Source organism: Dunckerocampus dactyliophorus, chromosome 5 (assembly GCF_027744805.1).
Source record: "Dunckerocampus dactyliophorus isolate RoL2022-P2 chromosome 5, RoL_Ddac_1.1, whole genome shotgun sequence".
Classification (NCBI taxonomy): Eukaryota; Metazoa; Chordata; class Actinopteri; order Syngnathiformes; family Syngnathidae; genus Dunckerocampus; species Dunckerocampus dactyliophorus.
In genome coordinates, this window is record NC_072823.1 from 8,681,753 (window position 1) to 8,703,572 (window position 21,820).

Below are 21,820 nucleotides of genomic sequence, written 5' to 3' on the forward strand. Positions count from 1 at the left end.
CATTACAGCTCAGAACTTATATTTGTAGGTTAATTGGAGACTCTAAATTGTCCATCAGTGTGAATGTGAGTGTGAATGGTTGTTTGTCTATATGTGTCCTGTGATTGGCTGACGACTAGACCAGGGTGTCGGACCTGTCTACCCCGACTCTCGCCCAAAGCCAGCTGGGATACGCTCCAGCATACCCCTGCCACCCTAATGAGGATAAGCGGCATAGAGAATGGATGGATGGACTTATATATGTATTTGTGAATGTTGTTTTAAAAATACTAAATCCAAACGGTTGATGCACATGAACAATGTGATTGTGACTGGGCTTCACATTACATGCTGGTCTTATGCCAGCACAGTTGACAACAAAGAAGGACAACAAGCTTCAATAGAGCAACAGAGGCCTGGACTGCGATAGTGGCTGGACATACCCGGGCTTTGTGCTCATGATGCAGCTCAACAAAGCCTAAATTCCCCAAACAGTTGAAAAAAAAGTTAAATGGTACTGCAAAGGTGGTTATCAACTTACTTTGTCAAGTCCGGTTCTTGGCTTTGTGCTGCTCAGTGCAGGGTGCACATAAAAGGGAGCGTTTGTATGGAGTTAAAATCATGCCAAAACCTTACTAACACACAAAACGTGTTGATCTCACACCCAACAATTCACAAACAAACTCAGCGTGGTTTGCAAATACAAAACATTATTCAAAAACTAATGTGTTTGTGAATTTGTTTTGCAAATAAGAAACATACCTATCACAAAAAATAAATCTTGCCTCAGAAACAGAAACAAATAAAACATGTTTTACACATACAAAAGAGCATATTTCTTCAATTACAAAAAAAAATATCCTTTCAAGCACAAAAAGCAATTCTGCAAGTACGAAAAACTGTCGCCTCACTATTGTCACAATTCTAATAGGGATGCTTCGATCAGGGTTTTATGCTGCTGATTCCGATACGGATCATCCATGAGTGACACTGGCTGATACCTACTGTATACCCATCACATGGATTAATTGTACACTTTTAAATTTATTTATGATGAGTGCTATTGGCCAGGGCCGCCATTAGACAAATCCAAGGGGCCCTGGCAAATAGGTAATGTTCATTAAACAAAAACACAAACAAAATGACAACAATAGACACTTGAAAAAGCTAGTACGTACCCGATCGACGTAATATCCACTTCCCCGTGGGACGAAAAGGAGCTCCAAACTAACCGCATTGCTTGTTTGTTTTAAAAACAAAATGTCATTGTGGTAAAAAGTCACATTTGGACAAGAAGCGAGGCGGATAATTCTAGCTAGCTAGCTAGCTGCGGCCGTGACCAGCTAGTAAAAGCGTGTAAAGAAAGATGCAAGAGAAGTCGAACACCAATAGGTTTGCCAAGGGAGTGATCAGACACACTGGCATCGATTGGCGTAGCCTGTGTCAAGCTGTCAAGCTGAAACCATTGAGGTTTTACAGAATAATGTTGATTCTCACGGCAATACAGGACAAAGTGCTTCCTTGTAGGCTCAATACGGTGTTGGGAACCCTATGTGACAGCACACATGCACATTCATGTCATGTTTGTCTTGTCATGACATGAGTCGTCATGTCGCGGCCGCACGGCGATTGTTTTTTTGTGATCGGCATTTACCGGCATATACCGATCACATGTTTTTTTACGGAAATTGGCTGATACTAATTGGTGGCCAATCCATCGGAGCATCGCTAGTCACAATCTTACCGCTGTCACATGACTTTTGTCACCAATCTTCCACCTTGCAGTTTCACACACAAATTCACTCTGTTTTACACACTGAAGCCAGTAAACTTTCTGAGAAACAGCCTGTAATTTTCACACCACAACAGCAAGTGATGCTGTTGATTCAACTTAAAGCCGCCAGCACAATGTTATTTCTATTAATGGTCATACGTGAAACTATATGATACGTGATGAACTGAGTGTGTATGCGTATTTGGGGGCATGGTTGCAAGTGTCACTAATGCAGGTAGAATGACCAGAACACATGTCACTACTGGAATAAACTCACTGTATAGTGTTGATGGAGACCACATATAAAGACTCACTTTTTTTCTTAAAATTTTGAGTCACGGATTCGACTCCAGCTGTCTCCTACATGCTTTCCTTTGCTAATGTTTAACTATGATCGATTGACTTTCTTGTGACAGACATCTTGGTGATATAAATCAATGCCAAGAGGATGTTACAGGTCCTCATTTTTCACTTATGATTTTTTGTTCTCTTTCTGCTTGCACATAGTATATCAGAGTGCATTTGTGTGTGGAACTGCAATGGGGAAGATTAGTGACAATCGTAACGTGACAGTTTTACTTAGTTGTAGAATTGTTTTTTGTGCTTGAAGGATGTTTTTTGTATTTTTTGTATACTTGAAGGATATTTTTTTGTAATTGCAAAAATATGTTCCTTTGTATGTGTAAAACATGCTGTATTTGTTTCTGAAACAGGAGGTATTTGTTTGATAAGTATGCTTCAAATTCAAGGCACTTGGAGCGCCAACAGCAAAACTACGTCAAGCTAAATGGAGGACCAGCGGAAGCCAAAGCACTTGTTGTCAAGATCAGACGAGTCAGATCATCTCGACTACAAGGAAATTAAAGACCTAATTTACAAAGCTGGAAGTCAATATCCTCAATGTTTTTATTTATTTTTTTATTGACTTTTATTTATGTTTATTTAATTCTAACCTAACCTATTCCTATTTAGTGTTAACATTCTATTCCTATTTTTTAAAAATGTGTTATTGATTAATTTTCCTTAACATTGCAATATTTATAGTGTCATTATTGTAACTCCTATTTGCTTCTTGATATTTTAACACTGTCTTCTCAGAAAGTGAACAAAATGTAAATGGAAACATGCAAGCAAGTAAAGCACTGTAAGTGTCAACATGCAGAAGTTATGGTGTGAATGAATTATCGTTAATACACATGGAGAAGACGTCGGATTAAATAAGATCTGCTTCTTCCTACTTCTTTCCATACATAAGTAAATCAACAACCATGTAATGTTCCTAATGTAATTTGTTTAGCATATCTGAAACAAATAAACAATACCATGATGATTTTTGTTGCACATCAATCATGATTACTAAACGGACATGCATAGCAGAGCTGTTGTATTTTTAAACACGCGGCCATAACATATGCTGTATTGTGATCGGTCACTTCTAAAGCCCACTGGCACAAGTCACCTACATTTCCCAAAATGCAACTAGACTCCCGCACGTGCCGTATCCAGGAAGTTATTTGCAGTTGTGAAGCAAACATTTGACCGCACTGTGGAACGTTCGTAGAGTTGAAAACATGGCTCAATTGCCTTATTTACAAGGCAAAGCTAAAAGTCTTGGGAACAAAGCGAAACGCGTTTTTGTAACGCCTTAATTTCATGGATCGTACATCTGTAAAACGGGATGTTCGGCCTGGTTCTGGTCGGGTGCAGATCATTGAGATGGATGAATTAGGCCCCATCAACCCAGATCCTGCCAGAAGCGTCCGGGATGAGACTGAACCAACAGTGCAGCTTTGTCTCTCCGAGGAGAAGCTGGTAAGTAGGGGCCAATGTTTTTATATTTGCCTTCAAACGTTTAAGGTGGATAGTTTATGTGCATAGCATTTTCTTTTTTAAGGTTAACTGGTTTCACTGTATTATATATATATATTGTAGATATACTGTTGTACTCATTTTCTGCCATTGACAGGAACTGCTGTGTGGAACAAAAGATCTCACTCAGGTGACCTCGCTGGAAATCTGTGTGAACACTCAAGAAACCAGCCTGTGTAACTTTGGTGAGCTACATAGCACAACAGGGTATAAAACACAACAGTATGACTCATGAATGTCTTAGTCAAATAACTTATATGAACATCTTTTAGGTACTTCTTTGCCCAGGCTGGTGCTGCTCAACATGAACAATAGTGTCATCCTGTCAGTACGGTGAGTAAAAAAAAATTACATAACATTATTTGGATTATTACATGTACTTAAAATGACTTTCATTAACTGAGACAAATAGTTTCCTTGACATTCAGCATTTTATAATGAGAAAACAGCAACGTACCTCAGAGCAATGATGGGGATAAATTGGGGATAAATGGTTTGACATGTTAAAGTCACTCCTTCTGAGAGGAAGTGGTTTAAAAAAATGAAACATATCGAGCAACATAGAAAACATTTCCTAATGCAAAAGGTTCCCATAACCCTTTCCCATACAGCAGGGTTGCTGACACTTTTTGTTGACACTATGCTAAAAATGTTGCTCCATTCTAAATGTAGTTGCTGTATCGTAGATTAAATAAAACTAACAATGAGAATTCAGTGCAACATTAAGATGTCCAATTTTTATTTGTACCAGTTTATTTGTCTTGTTTTATCTCTAGAGATCTGGGAACCACCCTATCACAATTGCAGGTGCTGTGGATGTCTTGTTGCTGCCTACAAGACCTAGATGGCCTTTCATCTCTTGCCTCTCTCAGGGTAGAGTTAATCGATTATCAATTATTATCATCATTGCGGTCATCAGCATTTCAAGTCCTTGACTTTCCTTGTTTAATTAAAAATGTGTCTCACAACATCTTTTCCTAGGCGTCTCTCCGATACACTGTGTCCTTTTCTTTTTTCCCATTCAGGAACTGTACATGGCCTTTAACAAAGTCTCTGACCTGAGTCAGGTTGGCATGCTGGAGAACCTGCAAGTGTTAGATCTAGAAGGAAATGATGTGGATGACCTTGTGCAGGTTCAATATCTTGGGTTGTGTGGCAAACTACAGACCCTCACCCTGGAGGGAAACCCTGTGTGTGTGCGACCAAACCCCACGACCGCACAGGTAGGTACATTTAATGTTTAAAGATTTTCATAGAACGGCTGGCTTTCTCTTTCCATCTTCTTTGTGTTTGCCAAAAAAAATTAACTATTATGAGCTATTTTTGTTGTCATTGTTATATTTGTCCAAACAAAGGTACTTTTAGTTGTATCAGGCAGTAAAATTAACAAGAAACTGAAGAAACAAGGGGTGGTCTAATAATTTTTTCCATGACTGTATTTTCCCAAAGGCAATTTGTCTGTCAAAGCCAGCGTTTTCTAGTTACATTATGCCCTTTTGCTCTATTTTTCCAATTTTGTCGGGTTTTTGTGTATTTTATTTCTGCAATGAGCCACGTTCCATAGATGGCCCCTGCGGCACTCTTTGGACACACGTGTGTTTCACCAGGAAGGTGAGGTGCTGCCAGGCGACGGAGGAGTGTGTCCAAGCTCTGCCGTCAAGACCGGGAAGGATTTGGAGAAATTGGAAAATCTTTTAAAATTAGATTTGCTTTTAGCTCCCATGAGTCTAAAGCAATAATAGCTGGCAGCCATTTAATTTGAATAATGTTGCCTGAGTCTTGCAAAAAGAACATACCTGAAATATTTTTTGCACATGACAAGCCTTTTATTTATTTATTTATTTATTTTTTGTGATGATCAAAGTAATTACTTTATTATGGAGGGAAGTAAAGCAACCAAAACCTCTGACTGCCTGGTACAAATGAATTGTTAATTTTAAGTGGTGTGATAAAGTTGTCTCTTTAGTATCTTTAATGACATGTTAGTGGATGTACATAAGATGCATGGATTCCACTGCTCATTTACAACAGAGTGGGAACTTTGGGCCAGTAAGAGTTTATTTATGCTCACCAGCAGAGAATTAATTAGGAAACTGGGGCAATGAAGGGAGAGGCTGAGTGGAATATGCATTAGGCTCGCGCTTTGTTTGGTTTGGTTTCTGGGCTTGCCAAACTCTCTTTTTGAGCACACAAACACACAGCTGCTCACTTCCTCGCCACTAAACCTCACTTTCTCCATCTTTTTCCTTCCAGCCTTCCAGTTTTTCTATTTTTCAAGTACTGCATCTGTGGGAAATTGCATCTGATTTGATGTGACGATCTAAATCAGTTCTGCAGCTAACTTTATATCCAGCTGATGCACAGTAGTTTTCTCCTGTTCTTTCTTGTCAACCCTTATTTGTCACATTAATTACTCCTTCCTGCTGTCCTTTGCTTTCCTGATCAGACTGACTATAGCTATTGGGATTCAGTGAGGGAGTTGGTCCCTCAGCTGCATTACCTTGACAATGCAAGAGTGCAGGATGGAAAACCAGGCTCCGGCGACACCATGTGGGAAGACTGGTCCATTCTGCGAAACTGCATCAGGGACTATTATCCGGCGGCTACAGAAGAGAGTACATATATGTTTATGTTGTACGTAGACGCAACTGTTATAGAGTGGTTTCGCTTCAATATTTTTTTCTGTGCAGAGGATGCACGTCCATACAGCCGAACCGGTTCTGCTAGGCGCCCTGCCTACAGCATCCGGCCCCTCTCATCAGCGAGCACTGCTGGCTCCAGGCCCCTGACAGCAACCTCATCTGGGTCTCCTGTGTCCACACCCGGTTCTGCAGATTCAGACTTTGCTGAAGTTGAAGAGGACAGCAGCATCCTCACACACGGTTGAATGTCTTGATGGTTACCTGTAATAGCGTCTGCTTTTCTTTGTCCGCTTGTTCTTACTATTGCCAACAATGACAAATGCTCTTAACAAAAGAAAGAAAAAGAGAATTCTCTATTGAGTCATAAATCAGATAAATGGAAATGTGTATCTTTTTATTCTGCCAAGGAGCTGGCAAGATCCTGTTCTGTGGAAACCCTGTCAAGGCTTTACGAGCGAGACGTGAAAAGTTGAGAGTAGGTAACGTGATGAGAGAAATGGACCTTTTTCATTGAATTAGATCCTTTAAAGATCTAGTCTGTTTTTTCTCACAGACAGCACCATGTGTGTCAACCTTTACCCCCCGTGACCTGACCATCCATGTGCCTGAGCACATGTATGACCCAGAAGACCATGATGGAAAACAGTCTGGTGATGTTTTTGCTGAACTCAGAGCTTGGAGGGAGAAACATAGCAGGTACAAGACTTGAATTTTTTTCTTAGACCATTGTAGCTTATATACAGTAGCTATATACATCTATACGGTGGAACCTCGATTTTCATCATTAATTAATTCCAAAAGGTCAGACAAAAAATAAAATGTAAAAGTATTTCCACAGGAAATAATAGAAATCCGATTTAATCAGTTCCAGACACCTAGAAACATGAACACAAAACACATTTTATAGAGAATAATAAGAGTTTATATGAGAAAAATAATGCAAACTACAGTCGTCCCTTGATTATAGTGGGTAAATGGGCCCAGACCCACCCGTGATGAGTGAATTTATGTCAAGTAGGATTCAATATTAACAAATAGAACATTTTTGTAGTTAGAGCCTAGAAAACCTGTTTATTACTTTCTAAATAGTTACCATTTTTAGAGCCCTGGAGACATAAAATAACACCCCTATAGTTACCTTTACACTCCTATTATTCTTTGTTTACAACACATTGCTCAACTGTAATGCACAGGCTATGGGATCACTGCAGGGACACAAGAGACGGCTGCCACTTTAAACAGAGCATGCTACCGAGCTAACAAGTTTGCCTCCAATTTATTTATTGTAATCTGACAAAAGTGTTTCAAACGGAGTGGAGAAGAAAGACAAAGTAAGAAACCAGAAACGTATCACTTCCACACAGAATGGGAGGAGAACTTTCTTTCACTATTTTCTTTCACGTTGGACATGTCCAATGTAATGTAATGGAACGTCATGTCTCATCAATGTAACATTTACTGGCACCTAGTGACTTGAATACTACATACAACTTGTCTTTCAATATTTTTGGACTAATAGTCCATAGTCAGCCACAAAACAGCAGCCATTGATTGATTCATTCATTAATTAATTTTCAAAAAACTGCGATAGAGTGAGGGAGCGATCTTCGAACCGCAATGTAGCGAGGGACGACTGCACACACTCTGTAAATGACGAATGAAATGGATAAATGAACGTTTAACATCACATTTACCTTCATTGAAGACTGGCGAACACAGAGACGTGTGGAGGGAGGACGTGAGGGAACGGAAGGGCCACGCGGACGCTGTTTTACTCTGGTTTGTTGAAAACGTAACTTTATATTGTAGACTTCAGCAGCAGGTACAATCATCATTACACGCACTGGCATGGCTCAATACCTGTCATGTGTCTCCCTTAAACCCTTCCCTCTGCAACCTGTGTTAACTCAGGACCTTTACATTACAATCCTATTATAACAGACACTACCTTCATACTTTGCTACGAGATTTTTTTCTTGAATGCACACACACACACACACACAGACGCACACAATAAAGATGATTTAAGGATTCCCTGGCTGGAATCTGTCTATAACAGGAGTCTGCAACCACTAGCATCAAAAGAGTCATTTGGGCCCGTTCAAATTAAACCCACTTAGATCCACAAAACCTATTTCACCACTAAATTGACGGTAACGCTATATACAGTCGCCCCTCGCTATATCGCGGTTCGAACAGCTCCATTGTTCCATTGAAGGAAAAAGCCGTAGAATGGTTATTGGATTGTACTTGGCACCAGTAACAACCTTCATTTGGTCCGAGGATCGTCCCATGTCTTGACGGACAGCCAATCGGACCCTCTGACTCAGGACCGGTGAATTTTTTTCAGCTCTACCACTTGACCTTTTTGTTTCATAACCGTTAGGATCTAAGTCTTACTGCGTACAACCTCAGCAGCAATGGTGCTGCGAGAGGTCTTGCTTATACAGCTAACAGTCCGGTCAGGTTCAAAGATAGAAAGCTGTTTTGCTTTTGCCATCAAGAGATCATGACGGTGTGAGTGAACACCTGACAGATAATGACACTGAATCCATTTTTGCCAAGATTTTGGCTTTTAAAGGATGTGCTCTTTTAAAATAAATAAATTTTTTGTGATCAGCTGATTTCACTTTGCTTCTTTGCAATAAATTGCTTACTCACTTTTTTTGTCACACTCCCATTTCTTCGTTTTGCATTTTGAAGCTCCACTTAGAACCTCCTTAAGATCCACCAGTGCAAAATGTAAATTCTTACAATTTTTCAACTGGTTTAATGCTTTTGATGAAGAGTGTATGTGTCATTTAAAAGTATATAGTGTTATATTAACTGCCTTTCCCTGCACACACATGCTAATACTTTGTCTTCCAGGCGACTCGAAGAAATACGGAATGACAGGTTACCACAGGTACTGGTTGTTCAGCATGGCGACGAGGAAGACAACAATGATGATGAAGGGGAAGGTTTTGATAGTGTGAGCAGTTATGATGAAGAACAAAGTGAGGACAGTGTCGGCACCAGCACCGATTCGTCTTTTCAGCCCATTTGTTCAGGTAAATACGCTCAAAAAATGATAAAATGTGGCAACTTGAAGAAACTATAAGTGGCAGCACTTTTTACAATACCAAGCTGTAAAATGCATTTCAAATGCCTGTTTTTTCATATATTTTTCAGACCAGTTTAAACTCAATTTACATGATGTGGATCAACCGTCCTTGTCCTCTGACGTCACACATTGGCCTTGCCCTCCTCCTAAGCTCCTAAATTCAAAACCAGCCTCTGGTAATAAGAGGCCCACAGGAATCCGTGCACAGAGGCTTCGAATTAACCAGGCCAATTCAGTACACATTCTTCATTCATCCAGCGAAGGGCACAAGATTGTAGAGGTTACAAAACCTGCACGCACAGACCTGCCAACCAAGAGCATCCAGCAGGTGACAAGGATTAAAAAGCTCCAACCGCTATCATCTACACGCATCACACACCCATGTAAAGTCAGTAGCCTGTGAGGCCTGACGGTTCACGGATTCATGGTAAAGCATTATTCAGTTCCATTGTGAAAGTGTTTCCTAGTATATTGTTTAGACTGAGGTTTGTAAGTTTAAAGTTAAATACTAATACAATGTTCGGACTCCCCTGCAGAATCAGACTCAGGTTGTATGGTATACACAATAATGTAATGTTGGCAAGACAGACATGTAATTTTGACTAGTCTTAACATGACATCTCCCCTCAGTTTTGTTGTTTTGTCTGCCTTTGTCACTTGAAATATTGCATTTTACGACTAGCTGTGTGTTCTATCTAATCCATTTATTAATGTGAAATATCATTTCAAGATGAAGTGCAAGGTAAATATAACCTTAGTCTGGATGTGATTTCTCTGACATAATGGCGACTCATGCTGTAATAACTTTATAATGCCACATGAGGGCACTATGTCTAAACATTGCGCAGACAACCTGGTCCTAGAGAGCGATCTAAAAGAGAGCGCCATAAAGACATGGACGTACAGTATAATCAGGGGGCAGACAGAAAACCCAATGTCTTGTTGCCTAAATTATAGCACAAACTTAATTCAGGCTATTGTAATGGAGGAAATGTAAGAATTTGTCAATGAAACGAGAGATTTAAGTTTCACTTTCAGCTTGTTTGTAGTCAAATGTGCCCACAGGCCCACCTAGATAAGACAGATCATAAATCATGTTTGAAAACATGCATATGACATTGGAACTGTCAGTGGTTTGTTCGTCTTGCAAGCCTGTGCTTGTGTAAATGAAAGCAAATTAGTGTAAGTGCTTTGCATGTACGCAGAAGTGCCGCTAGGAATTCTGGGCCCGTAAAAAAAAAAAAAAAAAAAAATCACATCAACTGCTGTCCAGCACTGTAGGTTATCCTGTGTGTGTTAGTCTACAGTGGGGTGAACCTGTGTAGCTCAGTTTGGCCTGGTCTTTGAAGGCCCGACTACCAGGTTTTGGAAACCTTCCACCAGGCTTGGTGCCAGAGTGACACCCCTGTCTCCCATGATCATATGACCTAGTTTGTTGATGTTGTCTTGTCCATATGAGTTTTGACTCTTTATCTGGCCCATCACCTAAAACCAAACATGCACTGGGAGATGCTACAATACTGTATACCCCATGACAGCTTAACTTCTAGGAATACAGTATATTCACCCCCAAAACTCCACCATGTGAGGCCCTATCCTGCTCATTCCAGTGGCTTTTAATATATTGGATCCCATTGGCGCACAATAGTGAGTTTCTTTTAATCTGCAGAATTTCAAGTTGTGTTCAGGGTAAATCTGCATTCTTCTCTTCTCTTGGCCGACACTTGGCCGACAAAGAGAATCTGGCGTCGAACTGTGAACTGGTGACAGCAGAGGAGCAGTGACTGTGAGGTTGGTTTTTAGCTCCCCCTGAAAAACCTTCCCATTGCTGCCTTACTCCGGCTTAGGTACACGATTCTTAAAAAGCGAACAAGAGTACATTTTAAGCATGAATATACTGAAAAGATGGAAATGAAGGTCTATTTCATGTCCCATTTTACTCCTGTTTCAAATGTTAATTTTGTCTCTTACCTGGTGTCAGAGTCGCAAGGTTTAAAACTCAGTGGGCTTCTCAGGGACACTAGATATTTTTATTTAATCTCACTCATACTCTCATCAGGTACAGTGTAGGCAGCTGCACAGGAGACGACCATGTCACAAATAGTTATTAATATAGTATCACAAATTAAAATATCAAAACTTTTATTTCAGTTGAAAACTGTTTCAGATGACAGGTGTAGCAGTCCAAGAGTTGTTTCTAATTAGTTACTACTCAGTGGACCTTTTGACCCCAGGTACATCAAACCTCTTTTGTTATCATTACATTGTCGTAACACCAGTTGGAATTCAGGCAGCTCTCCGAATCCTCTTTTGTATCTTTACACGACCCTTGTTTATATAAAGAAGGGAAATCCAATTTGATCTGCAATTTACAAGAGCTCAGACAGGTAACCTCTCACTTGAGTTTAGTCCAGTGTAGTCCCAATTCTTCACGTGAAACTACAAGTCTAAGAATGTGTTGGGAGCCAGTGTCAGTCTTCCTAGCACCAAGGAGGTCTTGCAGAATGATAGTGGTTATGCTGCTGACGGAGGCAGGGGTACCCCAATTTGGTTGGGTTTTCTGAAGGTCCGTGCTGAATTGGACAGTTTAGGAAGTCTAGCCTCCATGTGAATTGGTGACTGTAGACATTGCAGACTAGACTAGAGTGGGGTTATCTGAAGACACATTGAAATAGGTTGTGGGTCAACTGCCTGAGTGTGTTTTGTGCTCCTGCGGATTTGATTAATATTCTTTGGATTAGGATTATATTCTACTTGGGTCAAATGACTGCCCATATCACAAGTATCCTTTGAGACTGATGTGTGGAATGTGCTATATATCACTTCATTTATCTGAAGACCCATGGAGATGGCTTGTAGAATGTCTTGATTAGTATCGCGAGCATGTTTGTCGATTGGTCGGCGGACACCATGCTGATGGCAGTTACACCGCTGTTGGGTTATATCAGAGATCAAGGTGATGGGTTGTACGACAGCTTGCCGAGTGTCTCTATCATGCCTGTGGGTTGGGCGGATACTTTGCCTATTGGAACAATCTAGCCGGGTGATCTGCAGGCCCTTGGAGATTTCTTGATGATTGTGTCTAGCATCCTTGCGGAGTGGTGGACGGATACTCTGTTGATTGTGTTTGGATTCTAGGTTAGTTTTCTTCTGCTGATGGGGCCTGGACTGCACGCAAGTTGTATGAGAGACAAAGGGGATGGATTTTGGAATATCTTGGGCAGGATGTCTAGCATCCTTGTGGATTAGTTGACGGATACTCTTCTCAAATGAAATACACTCCTTGTTTTTTTTCTGAGTGTGTATCCTTGTTGGGCTGATGCTCTGTTGATAGAGAGGTAGATTCGGTTTGGCTTTCTGAAAGTCCAATGAAATGGTTTGAAGTACAACTTGTTGAGTGCCTCTAGCATTCTTGTTGATTGGTGGGGGGATACTACGCAGATGGGGACTAACATCCAGTTTGGTTATTTTTGGGCCAATGGAGATCGCTTGTGGAAAAGATCCCTGTGTGTGTTTGGGAGGCCTGTGTATCGATGGACGGATACTTTGTTGATATGTCCTATACTCTCGACCGGTACTCTTCTGAGTAGTCGTCCTTGGTGGATGCGTGCTTTTTTCTTGGGAGGTATGTTGGAGTTGGGATATATGAGGGGTCAAGGAGACCGGTTGCAAGGCAGCTTGCTTCACAGGTTTGTTGTTAGACTTGCAATTCAATCGGCAGACACTCTGCTGGGCTGGACGGCAACTTAGTTTGGTTTCCTCAAAGCCAACAGCGATGGATTGCAGAAAACCTTGCAATGTTTTTCTAGTATTCTTAGAGAGTAGTAAGCACAGTTTCTTGTGACTGGGGGTATACTCCAGGGTGGTTGTGTTTTCAACCTTGAAAACAAAAGAAAATACAACAATGTCTCATCTTGCACATTCAGTTTCAATTCAGTCCATACACTACTGCTGTGGGCAGTGAAATTAATTTGTCAGCATTTGCTCAGCAAGAAAAAATAGTAATACAAGTCTGATCTTATTCTGCACATAGTTGTTTTTCACACCACCAGATAGATGCATTTATTTGATTTCATTTGTAGTTGTCCCGTATTGTAGATATACTAGGGGTGTCACAAGATCTCATGTCACAAGACCTTGCGAGATTGAAACGTGACAAGATTTTTCGTTCAGATTTCTTGTGGGCACTTGGCCTGGCATGATAATAAATTAATCACACAGTAAATGAAAATCAACTGGATCATTTTGCCGGCTTCAATATATTGCCATGTGCATGCGTGCCTGTACCATAGAACAGAATGAGCCCTTTTGTCAGTCATACAGTGTTTTTGTCTCGGTGGGTGGAGGCGGGGCCGGGAGCATACACAGAGAGTGCAGGGGAGTGTAACGTAGTAGAAATGAAATTAGTAGATTGCAATATGTTGTCATATATTTTTTTATTGTACTTTTCTTAAAAGTAATGTTAAAATCTTGTCTCTAGTTCTTGTAGACCCAATCTTGTGTATCGTATCATCTTTGTCTTGTGATCTGAGTGTCTCGTGACACCCTTAACGTATGCTTTTTGTTATTATGAATTTCCAAATTATTTTTTTTAAATTTTGTACAGGTGTATGTATTTTTTGTGGGTTTTCAGTGTGTTTGTCATTGGGAAGGCAGTTAAAAGTATTGTTTGACATGCATGTTGAAATATAATAAATACATACTGTATAAGGACACTGTCTAGGCTCTCATAGTTCTAGTTCTGATAATCTTTGGTAATTGACTGATTGGACTGACTGATTGGGGCCGATTAGGGCTTCAACTAAGAATGATTTTCTTAGTTGATTAATCAAATTTAGGCTTTGTTCCGCAACATATCAGAAGAGAGGCGAAATGTCAGTCAAAAAAGTCAAAGCTGATGTGCGTGAATATCTTGTGCCCAATACACAGGGATAATCCGTCTGCTTTCATGGATGACTAAGGAAATTAAACAATGTTCACATTTGAGAGGATACAGGTATTTCCAGTTTTAAATAAAAAAACGATTAATAGAATACCAAAATAGTTGTTGATTAATTGCTGCAGCTCTTGATTAGATAATCTTTCACAGACCATAAGTTGATAACGTTGAAGTTTGGCAAGACGGATGCACAAGTTCCCATTTATTTTCACACATCCACATAACTGCCTTGCAAAATGCTTTTTAAAAATAATCATGAAGAAATAATTTGCTAACCTAACCTTGTCCTGTAACATGATTGGTTGTGTCTTCTTTCTGAGGGAAATCTCATTGAGGCGAAGTTCTTCTAGTTACTATATAGGCTGTCTTTTTTTTAATACGATACACACTCAATTAAACACCCATGGAATTCTCCCAGTGTAGCATGATTGATTGCATCATAGCTGTGATATCATTGTATTGCAACAGGACAAGCTCACATTCTGACATCATCAAAGCCATATGATGTGAGGTAATCCTTCTAAATAAAACTAGCTGTGCTGTGTTTTGTAAGATGATTGGAAATGTCTTTCCGGGGTCAACAATTTTTCAAGCAATTGTCATCGTCCATATTACCAGGATGCATGAGTAATGATCCAAAAACATGGAGCTGGCTGTAAATCCCTGAGAGTCTTTCCACGTGAACATGTCAGGCACAGGAATGCTTGGAGTGCTTGAACGTGTGTTGGCTCGTCACCATTCAGCCATGACAAGTTCTTACATAATGTGGGCTGTTTTTCATTTTCAGCTTCTACCAACTCTTCCATCGCAATTGGTTTGCCTATACTTGGTTATGGCAAGTTTTCAGGGACAGTCCTTCAAGTCCCAAAAGAGAGAAATTACAGTGGAATGAAAGTAGTAGTTTTTAACGTGTCACTTGAGGTATGTATCTGAAATATGAAATGGGTCGATGATAAAAAAACAATAGCATAACAACCAGTAGATATTTTCCCGAAGTATCTAAACCGCTATGTTGCAGGGGTGTCCAAAGTATCGTCCAGGGGCGATTTTCGGCCTGCAGTGCGTTTTTTATTGACCTTAGCATATTCTAAATTATTTATTATTTAGTAATGATTTATTTATAAGAAAGCTTATTAGATAACAGTAATAACTGGAGAAGCACTCAGAGCGCAGACTTCTGCCAAGCGCCACATTTTCCCCCCCCCATATTGTGCCTCACACCAAAATAATCCTACATTTTTTGGGTCAGTCTTTGATGTTTTGGAGAACCTGTTGGAAACTTGTCCTGCATTTTTTCCCCAAGTGCTCTGACCATTTATATATATATATATATATATATATATATATATATATATATATACTGTATGTATATATATATATATATATATATACTGTATGTATATCTGTACATATATATCTATATGTGGCCCTCTGTGTAAAAAAACAAAAACAAATTGACACCTATTCTGTATTGCATTGGTGCATTGTTCCTACTTATTTTGCTTTTGAACCCTTAGGCTGAAACTAAATGACTAAATAAAAACAAATATTAATGATAATAAAGCTGTGCCTAACGCCATGGCAATTAAGTGTATTTCACCTGTACACATTAAGGTCATTATTTATTTCAGTAATATTTTACAACCCACCTAATATTATTTGTAGTTATACATTATCCAATCCTACAAGCAAAGGATTTTAATCATATTATTTGATTGTAGTACGGTTGACTATACTCTTTATTATTGGTCATTATCCTATTCTTGTGCTCATGGATGTACTGTACTTAACTAGTCTTCTATGATACCTTAAAAAACAAATGTATATTAAATCTGAGTGTAACTAAACAATAAACTAATGCAATCCTCTTCATAACTACACTGAACTAAATAGCGTGAATGAAATACAGTACTGTATGCACACATTCTTCATACCATAGACACGGATGGAATGTTTTTTCACCTTAAGACATGTCGTTTTAACTTTAGATGAGTCACTTTTCTTCAGGAACTGTACCTTGGAATACCTGGAAATACCGCCAGTATGAGTTTAGACAAGTTCTGCAAATACTGTTTGTACAGTCCTTAATGCAAGACCACCAGATCTATTCAGGAAGAACATTCCGTTGACAGTTGTGAAATGACGGACACTGAAGACTTTATTTTCATTTGACACTATTGCAAGTAAGTATGAAAACATCACAGAAAGAACAGAATTTTATTTTTTTCAAATGAGACCGAGCTGCATTGTGTGCAGAGTTACAACCCGGCGAATCTTAATATACATTGTACTGCTGCAAATAAGACAGAATCCTAAGGGAAAAACACATTGTATGAGAAAACATTCACCACTAGAAAATGTTAAATAAATCAAATAATGAAAGTCATGACATAATTATTTAATAACAGTTTTATTACTTTGGTTATAGCTGTATACAGTATAGTCTCGAAACTGAGTTGTATGTAAAATCTATTCAAGGTACCCCAGCAATGTAAAAAACATCTCAAGGTTTTGTTGAAGTAACTTTTAATTGTTTCCTACGTCACACACTGAAGGTCACAGGTTCTTATAATGTGTGGAACTTTACAGTCATAATTTTTCAAGTCTTACTAAAGCTTGAAAACTCAAGTTAGGTCAGGTTAAGAAACAGTGCAACCATATGGTGTTGAATGGATGCTTTGAACCATTGTGTCTCACATAGATATTTATCTTGAATGAATTTATTATTCAACTAATATAGCGTCTAATATTTATGCTGAATTAGTACCTCATTCAATAATTATCACATATGCTGTATTTATTTACTTATTTACAATGTTTATAACAGTTTGATGTGTTAATATACTCTGTAGTTATGTACTCATCGAATGTTTGTCAGTTTTTATGTTTTTATTGTATTTCCTTGTCAGTTTTTATTTCTTCATACTACTACTTCTTAACCCTTCTATCACACTTTATTTCCATATTATAAAGCGGTAATAAATGACCTACTTAAACACAGGAAGTGAAACTATTATGAACTGCTAGGACTCGGAAAAAGAGTTGGACTGAGTAAGATTGGCTTCTTCCTTACTGTTTCCGACGTGTTGACTTGTGAAAGTGATATTCGAAATAAAGTAAAACATTTATCGTTACCATCACCAGGGGGCTTTTATTTTGAAATATTAACCGGAGGTGTTATTTTACCGAAATGGTTTGACAACAATGGACAGTCGGATGACAAATGTCGTCTGTTAGCGTCTTAATTGTGTTTCACAAAGCTCCACCGCTGCTAGACGACCTATGTAAGTTATGTTTAGTTTTGTTCCACATTTTGTGTTGCGTGAAATACTACACAAACGTTTCTTTTTCGCTCATTGCCGAGTCTTTCAACAAGTGGTGCACCTGCTGACTCAAGATAATCTGAAAAAACTTTAAACGAACTCATTTGCCTACCCGCGGCGAGGCAAGAGGGCTTGTACTTTTATTGTGTTGATTTAACATTTGACTGTAATTGCATTCGGTGTTTGTTTAACCTATTTCACATGTTTAACTGTGCTAATTCTCAGGATGCTAAACGAGGTCACCAAAATATTAGAAGCAGCACTCAAGATGATGTGGTGCAGAAGACAACTACACAACTACAAAGCACAATAATAACTTAACAAGCAATGTGAAAATGGCAGTCAAAACCAGCATTATTATGTTCATAGAAAAGAATATGCACGTTTTGATATGCACTTGTTTGATTTGAGGCTCATTAGATTTGTGGTTCTCAAATGGGGGTACATACAGTATATATATATGCAAAGATGACTTATGTTTATGTGTGTGAGACAGAAACAGGGAGAGTTTGTGTTCAAAGGGAGAGGGGGTGTTCATGTGCGAGAGATATTATTTAGACATGAATACTGTGAAGCAACTAAAGTGTAGAGTGCTTCAAAATATGTATGTCTAAATAATTACCATTCACATACCTACCATTAGTCCCCCCCCCAACACACACATGAACACCTCTGTCTTGGAGCATAAATTCTGCCTGTTTCGGTCTTTCACAGGCATAAACAAACTATCGCTTTCTCCCCACTTCCATGCCTTCCATGGGACAGAAGTCAAATTGAGTTTTTTTTTTTATATTTGTACAAATACATAATGTATAATGTATATATACATGTATAATGTATAATGACTTGTCGAAGTCCATCCATATTGCTGTCCATGTTTTTCATTGCATAAATATCAAAGAAAGAAGGTCCTAATTGTTGCTGTAACTTCTCACTGGGCTTCACACATGAGGTGTTGCAGCACCAAACTCAGCATCCGGTAAACGACTGGAACTTGGCTCACAGTCCTCGGTAGTTATCACCGTCTCGTTGATATTTTTTCTACCGACACCGTGAAGAATCTTGAGAGCTTCATCAATGAGGCAATATACTTTTTGCCGTCCTCTCGCCGTTTTGTCTTCTCAAACCCGCTCTGGTTATTTGTTTAGTATGCTAACATAGTTATACATGAATACACATGGGTGCTGCTGGCAGTTAATTATTCCTTTTGTTTACATTTGAAGTTATAAATAGGTCTTTTAATTTCCAGATATTTCACAGATGAACCCCTACAGATGAACACTGTTGTGGTAATAAGACACTGATGCTGCAGCATTACATCTTTTTATACATACTTTATTCAACCAAACATGCTTTTCTGTGGTTAGTGGTACCTGACTGAAAAATGATTGCGAACCAGTGAATTAGATCATGCAACTGTGCCTAATGTTGTGACCAATGACATGACATGACGTGGCACCAAAAGGGAACACATCATTTTAGGCCCTTAGAGAAATCTTTCATCCCCAGTTTGATAGAGAAGCAGCCGCTGATGGTTACATAACTTTGTAATATTTCAGTATCAAATTCACCCACAAAAGCTTAATAGACACAATGAGGTGTGTGGAAAGAAATAGATTTGCTGATATCTTTTTAATATTCATGCCCTTGAAATGAGTTTCAGTGGCTTGTTTTACTGACGTATTGGGGCACGTTAAATTCACATGAATTGTATTCACATTGAAAACTGTCTAAAGTCGCATTGCACTAATAAGTACATCACTGCTACCAACTGCATTTGGATGTGTGTTATTGTCAAAAGGTACATGCATTTGTTTCTGTCTCACACTTGTGTGCCTTTGGCTCTTGTATTTGCCTTTATCATTATTTTTGTTATTACTTCCCACGTTTCTCATCTGCTCGTGACTCACCCTTTGTGACTTGTTGTCATGGTTTCTTGCCCACTTCACGCATTGATCACCCGTGAGTGTGTTTTCAGCAGATGTTTCATTACGAGGAATTTATTCATTTATCTTTCTTTTTTTGTCAAGTTGACTGAGATAGTTGTGTGTTTTGAGATGCTGGATTTGTGTTCCAGTTCAGTTAATTCCATTAGCTTTTTCATCCCTATGGGTTTGGTCATTTATAGACGTAGTGCTTTGGGGATGCATTGAATTACAGTGAAGATGTTTTTGTAATATTTGTAGAATGAGTTTTTCACCTTAAAACAGCATGACACTCTCTTGTTAATGCCAGGTAGTTGTTGCCTTTACAAAATGTGTCTGCTTTCTTATCACATTCATCCAAAGATGTGATTGTACTCTTCAGTTGCTATACGTCTGCTAAAGCTGAAGTGCGATACTGCACTGGCTATGAGGTGATTCATGTGTGGTGAAGTGCACAATTATATTGCAGAGGAAGTGCAGTACATCGCGTCAGTGTTCTGATAGGAATTGTTTAGTTTACAACCCTGGGAATATGCCAAGATGCACTAGTCACAGAAATGCTGTTAAGGTGATTTAGCATTATGTTAGATGAAATAAGACTTTGTGATTTGCATCACCCCAAAATTGTACAGATAGCACAAACAAAAATCTCCATTCATACTAACATGCAATCTAGTTTTTAAATATCAACATTTAAACACTGCTGTTTTACTTATGGACTCACACTGCACTGTTGTTAGCCATGCTGCACTGTCATTAGTATTAGAGGTGTCCCGATGCAATATTGATATTGGATATCAGGCCCATATCAGCTTAAAATGAGTACTGGATGATATCGGCCTGCATCCAAAATCTCCCATATCAGCACTAAGATACAAGCAGTCGATTCCAGACTCCACCCCAGCACTTCTATCCAGCAGTGGCCAGATGGAGCCCATGTGTTCACAACAACAGCGTGTGCTAAATGTGCTAAAGTAGCAAGGAGTAGGAGTGATGTTGGCTGTGTGGCAGTATTTTTGGTTAAAAGTAAAAAAAAAACATTGCAGCTAAGTGCAAAACTTGTCATGCATGAGTTTTCTGTGATGGCACAGAACCGAGGAAGTTTAATACGACCAACCTCATCGCACATTTGAAGCAGGATTACAAGGGACACTCCCACGGGACGGCACAACGTTATTAGCTATAACAGAAAAGAGCCAGCCCCTTATTGGTGGTGAGTAATGTCGGCTTTAAACGCTTAATTGAGCACCGCAAACCTCGCTATTTTATGCCTAGCTGCCACAACATTATCAATAAAAGATGCATAAATAAGTAAATTGGTCATATCTACTGTTGGTGACTGTTCTCTGTTTGAGTAATGGGTCATTCTCCTGAAAGGGGATACAACAGCGTGACAAGCAAAAATCAAAAGGTGTTATTTTCTAATCAATTTGCATATTAAAATAAATGATCAGTTGTTGTGTTTCAGTTTATGAAAAAAAAAACTTGCACGAAAACATCACATTTTGGTATATTTTATGGCAGCAGGGCACATCTGATACTTTGTACATTAACATTCAATGTTATTTGAATTGGTTTAAAGTAGAGCACATGTACGCATGCACACACACACACACACACACACACACACACACACGCACGCAGACGTACATCGCCCATAACTTTAAATGTTTTAATTCTGCACTCACTGTTGGGTTCATTTCATTCTAAAACTGCACTATTTGTGTCACACTGTGCAAGCATTTGTAAGTTCTCAACAATAATCCTTTTTTTTTTTTTGTTTTCCTTTTTTTTCCCCCCTCGTCTACATTCTTCACCCACAAACACAACGCTTGTCTTTCCCCCCCTTCTTTCTCATCTCTGCAATTTGGGGAGTGGTGTAGGAGGAGTCATGTGACTTTTTGTCTGAAAACAATCGCCTGTGTTTGCTATTGGATGATTTCTTTGAAAGAGCGTCGGTTGCCAGGGTGATGGGGAATGGCGGCACTACTTCACTTTGCTCTGCAGCCGCTCCCCTCCCCTCTGCATTGCTGTGAGTATGTCCGTCTGTCTCTTCCACAGGCGCTGGTGGATCAGGTAGCGCACACCATCAGTAGCAGACTTGTCTCTTCCTCCTCTTCCTCTTCTCCTTTTTCGCCAGGCAGACACTCCCGGAGACAGTCAGGCTGAAAGGTGAGTGAAATAATAAAGGGCCACTTATGCTTGGTTTCCTGTGTAGTTAAACATATTGTTTCTGTTTAAAATGTCAGTAAACTGAAAACAACTC

At 39.2% G+C, this 21,820-nt stretch overlaps 2 protein-coding genes across 6 annotated transcripts in view; both read left to right on the top strand.

Annotated features, from left to right (window-relative positions):
* Nucleotides 1–3,046: 3,046 nt before the first annotated feature.
* lrrc56 (leucine rich repeat containing 56) lies at nucleotides 3,047–14,637 on the top strand. Of its 4 annotated transcripts, XM_054776517.1 has the most exons (11): nucleotides 3,047–3,565; nucleotides 3,720–3,807; nucleotides 3,895–3,955; nucleotides 4,399–4,495; nucleotides 4,648–4,845; nucleotides 6,069–6,237; nucleotides 6,313–6,504; nucleotides 6,672–6,739; nucleotides 6,818–6,960; nucleotides 9,133–9,314; nucleotides 9,436–14,637. In XM_054776517.1, exons 1-11 carry the CDS (start codon nucleotides 3,407–3,409, stop codon nucleotides 9,768–9,770), a joined length of 1,692 nt encoding a protein of 563 aa, XP_054632492.1. In that variant the 5' UTR covers nucleotides 3,047–3,406; the 3' UTR covers nucleotides 9,771–14,637. The 4 variants fall into 4 exon arrangements, 2 of the variants coding, with proteins under 2 accessions (XP_054632492.1, XP_054632493.1); XR_008570426.1 differs by lacking the exon at nucleotides 9,436–14,637 and having other exon boundaries at nucleotides 6,672–6,743; nucleotides 9,133–9,279; XR_008570427.1 differs by lacking the exons at nucleotides 9,133–9,314; nucleotides 9,436–14,637 and adding an exon at nucleotides 7,970–8,149 and having other exon boundaries at nucleotides 6,672–6,743.
* A 2,826-nt stretch (nucleotides 14,638–17,463) lies between these two features.
* The window catches only part of rassf7a (Ras association domain family member 7a), a 46,542-nt gene continuing 42,185 nt past the window's right edge, over nucleotides 17,464–21,820 (top strand). The window contains exons 1-2 of one of the 2 annotated variants that reach the window (XM_054776615.1): nucleotides 17,464–17,590; nucleotides 21,616–21,726. The gene's annotated coding sequence lies outside the window, so the exon portion shown is untranslated. Of the gene's footprint in view, nucleotides 17,591–21,461; nucleotides 21,727–21,820 lie in introns of those variants that run through there. The other variant, XM_054776616.1, reaches the window with a different exon arrangement.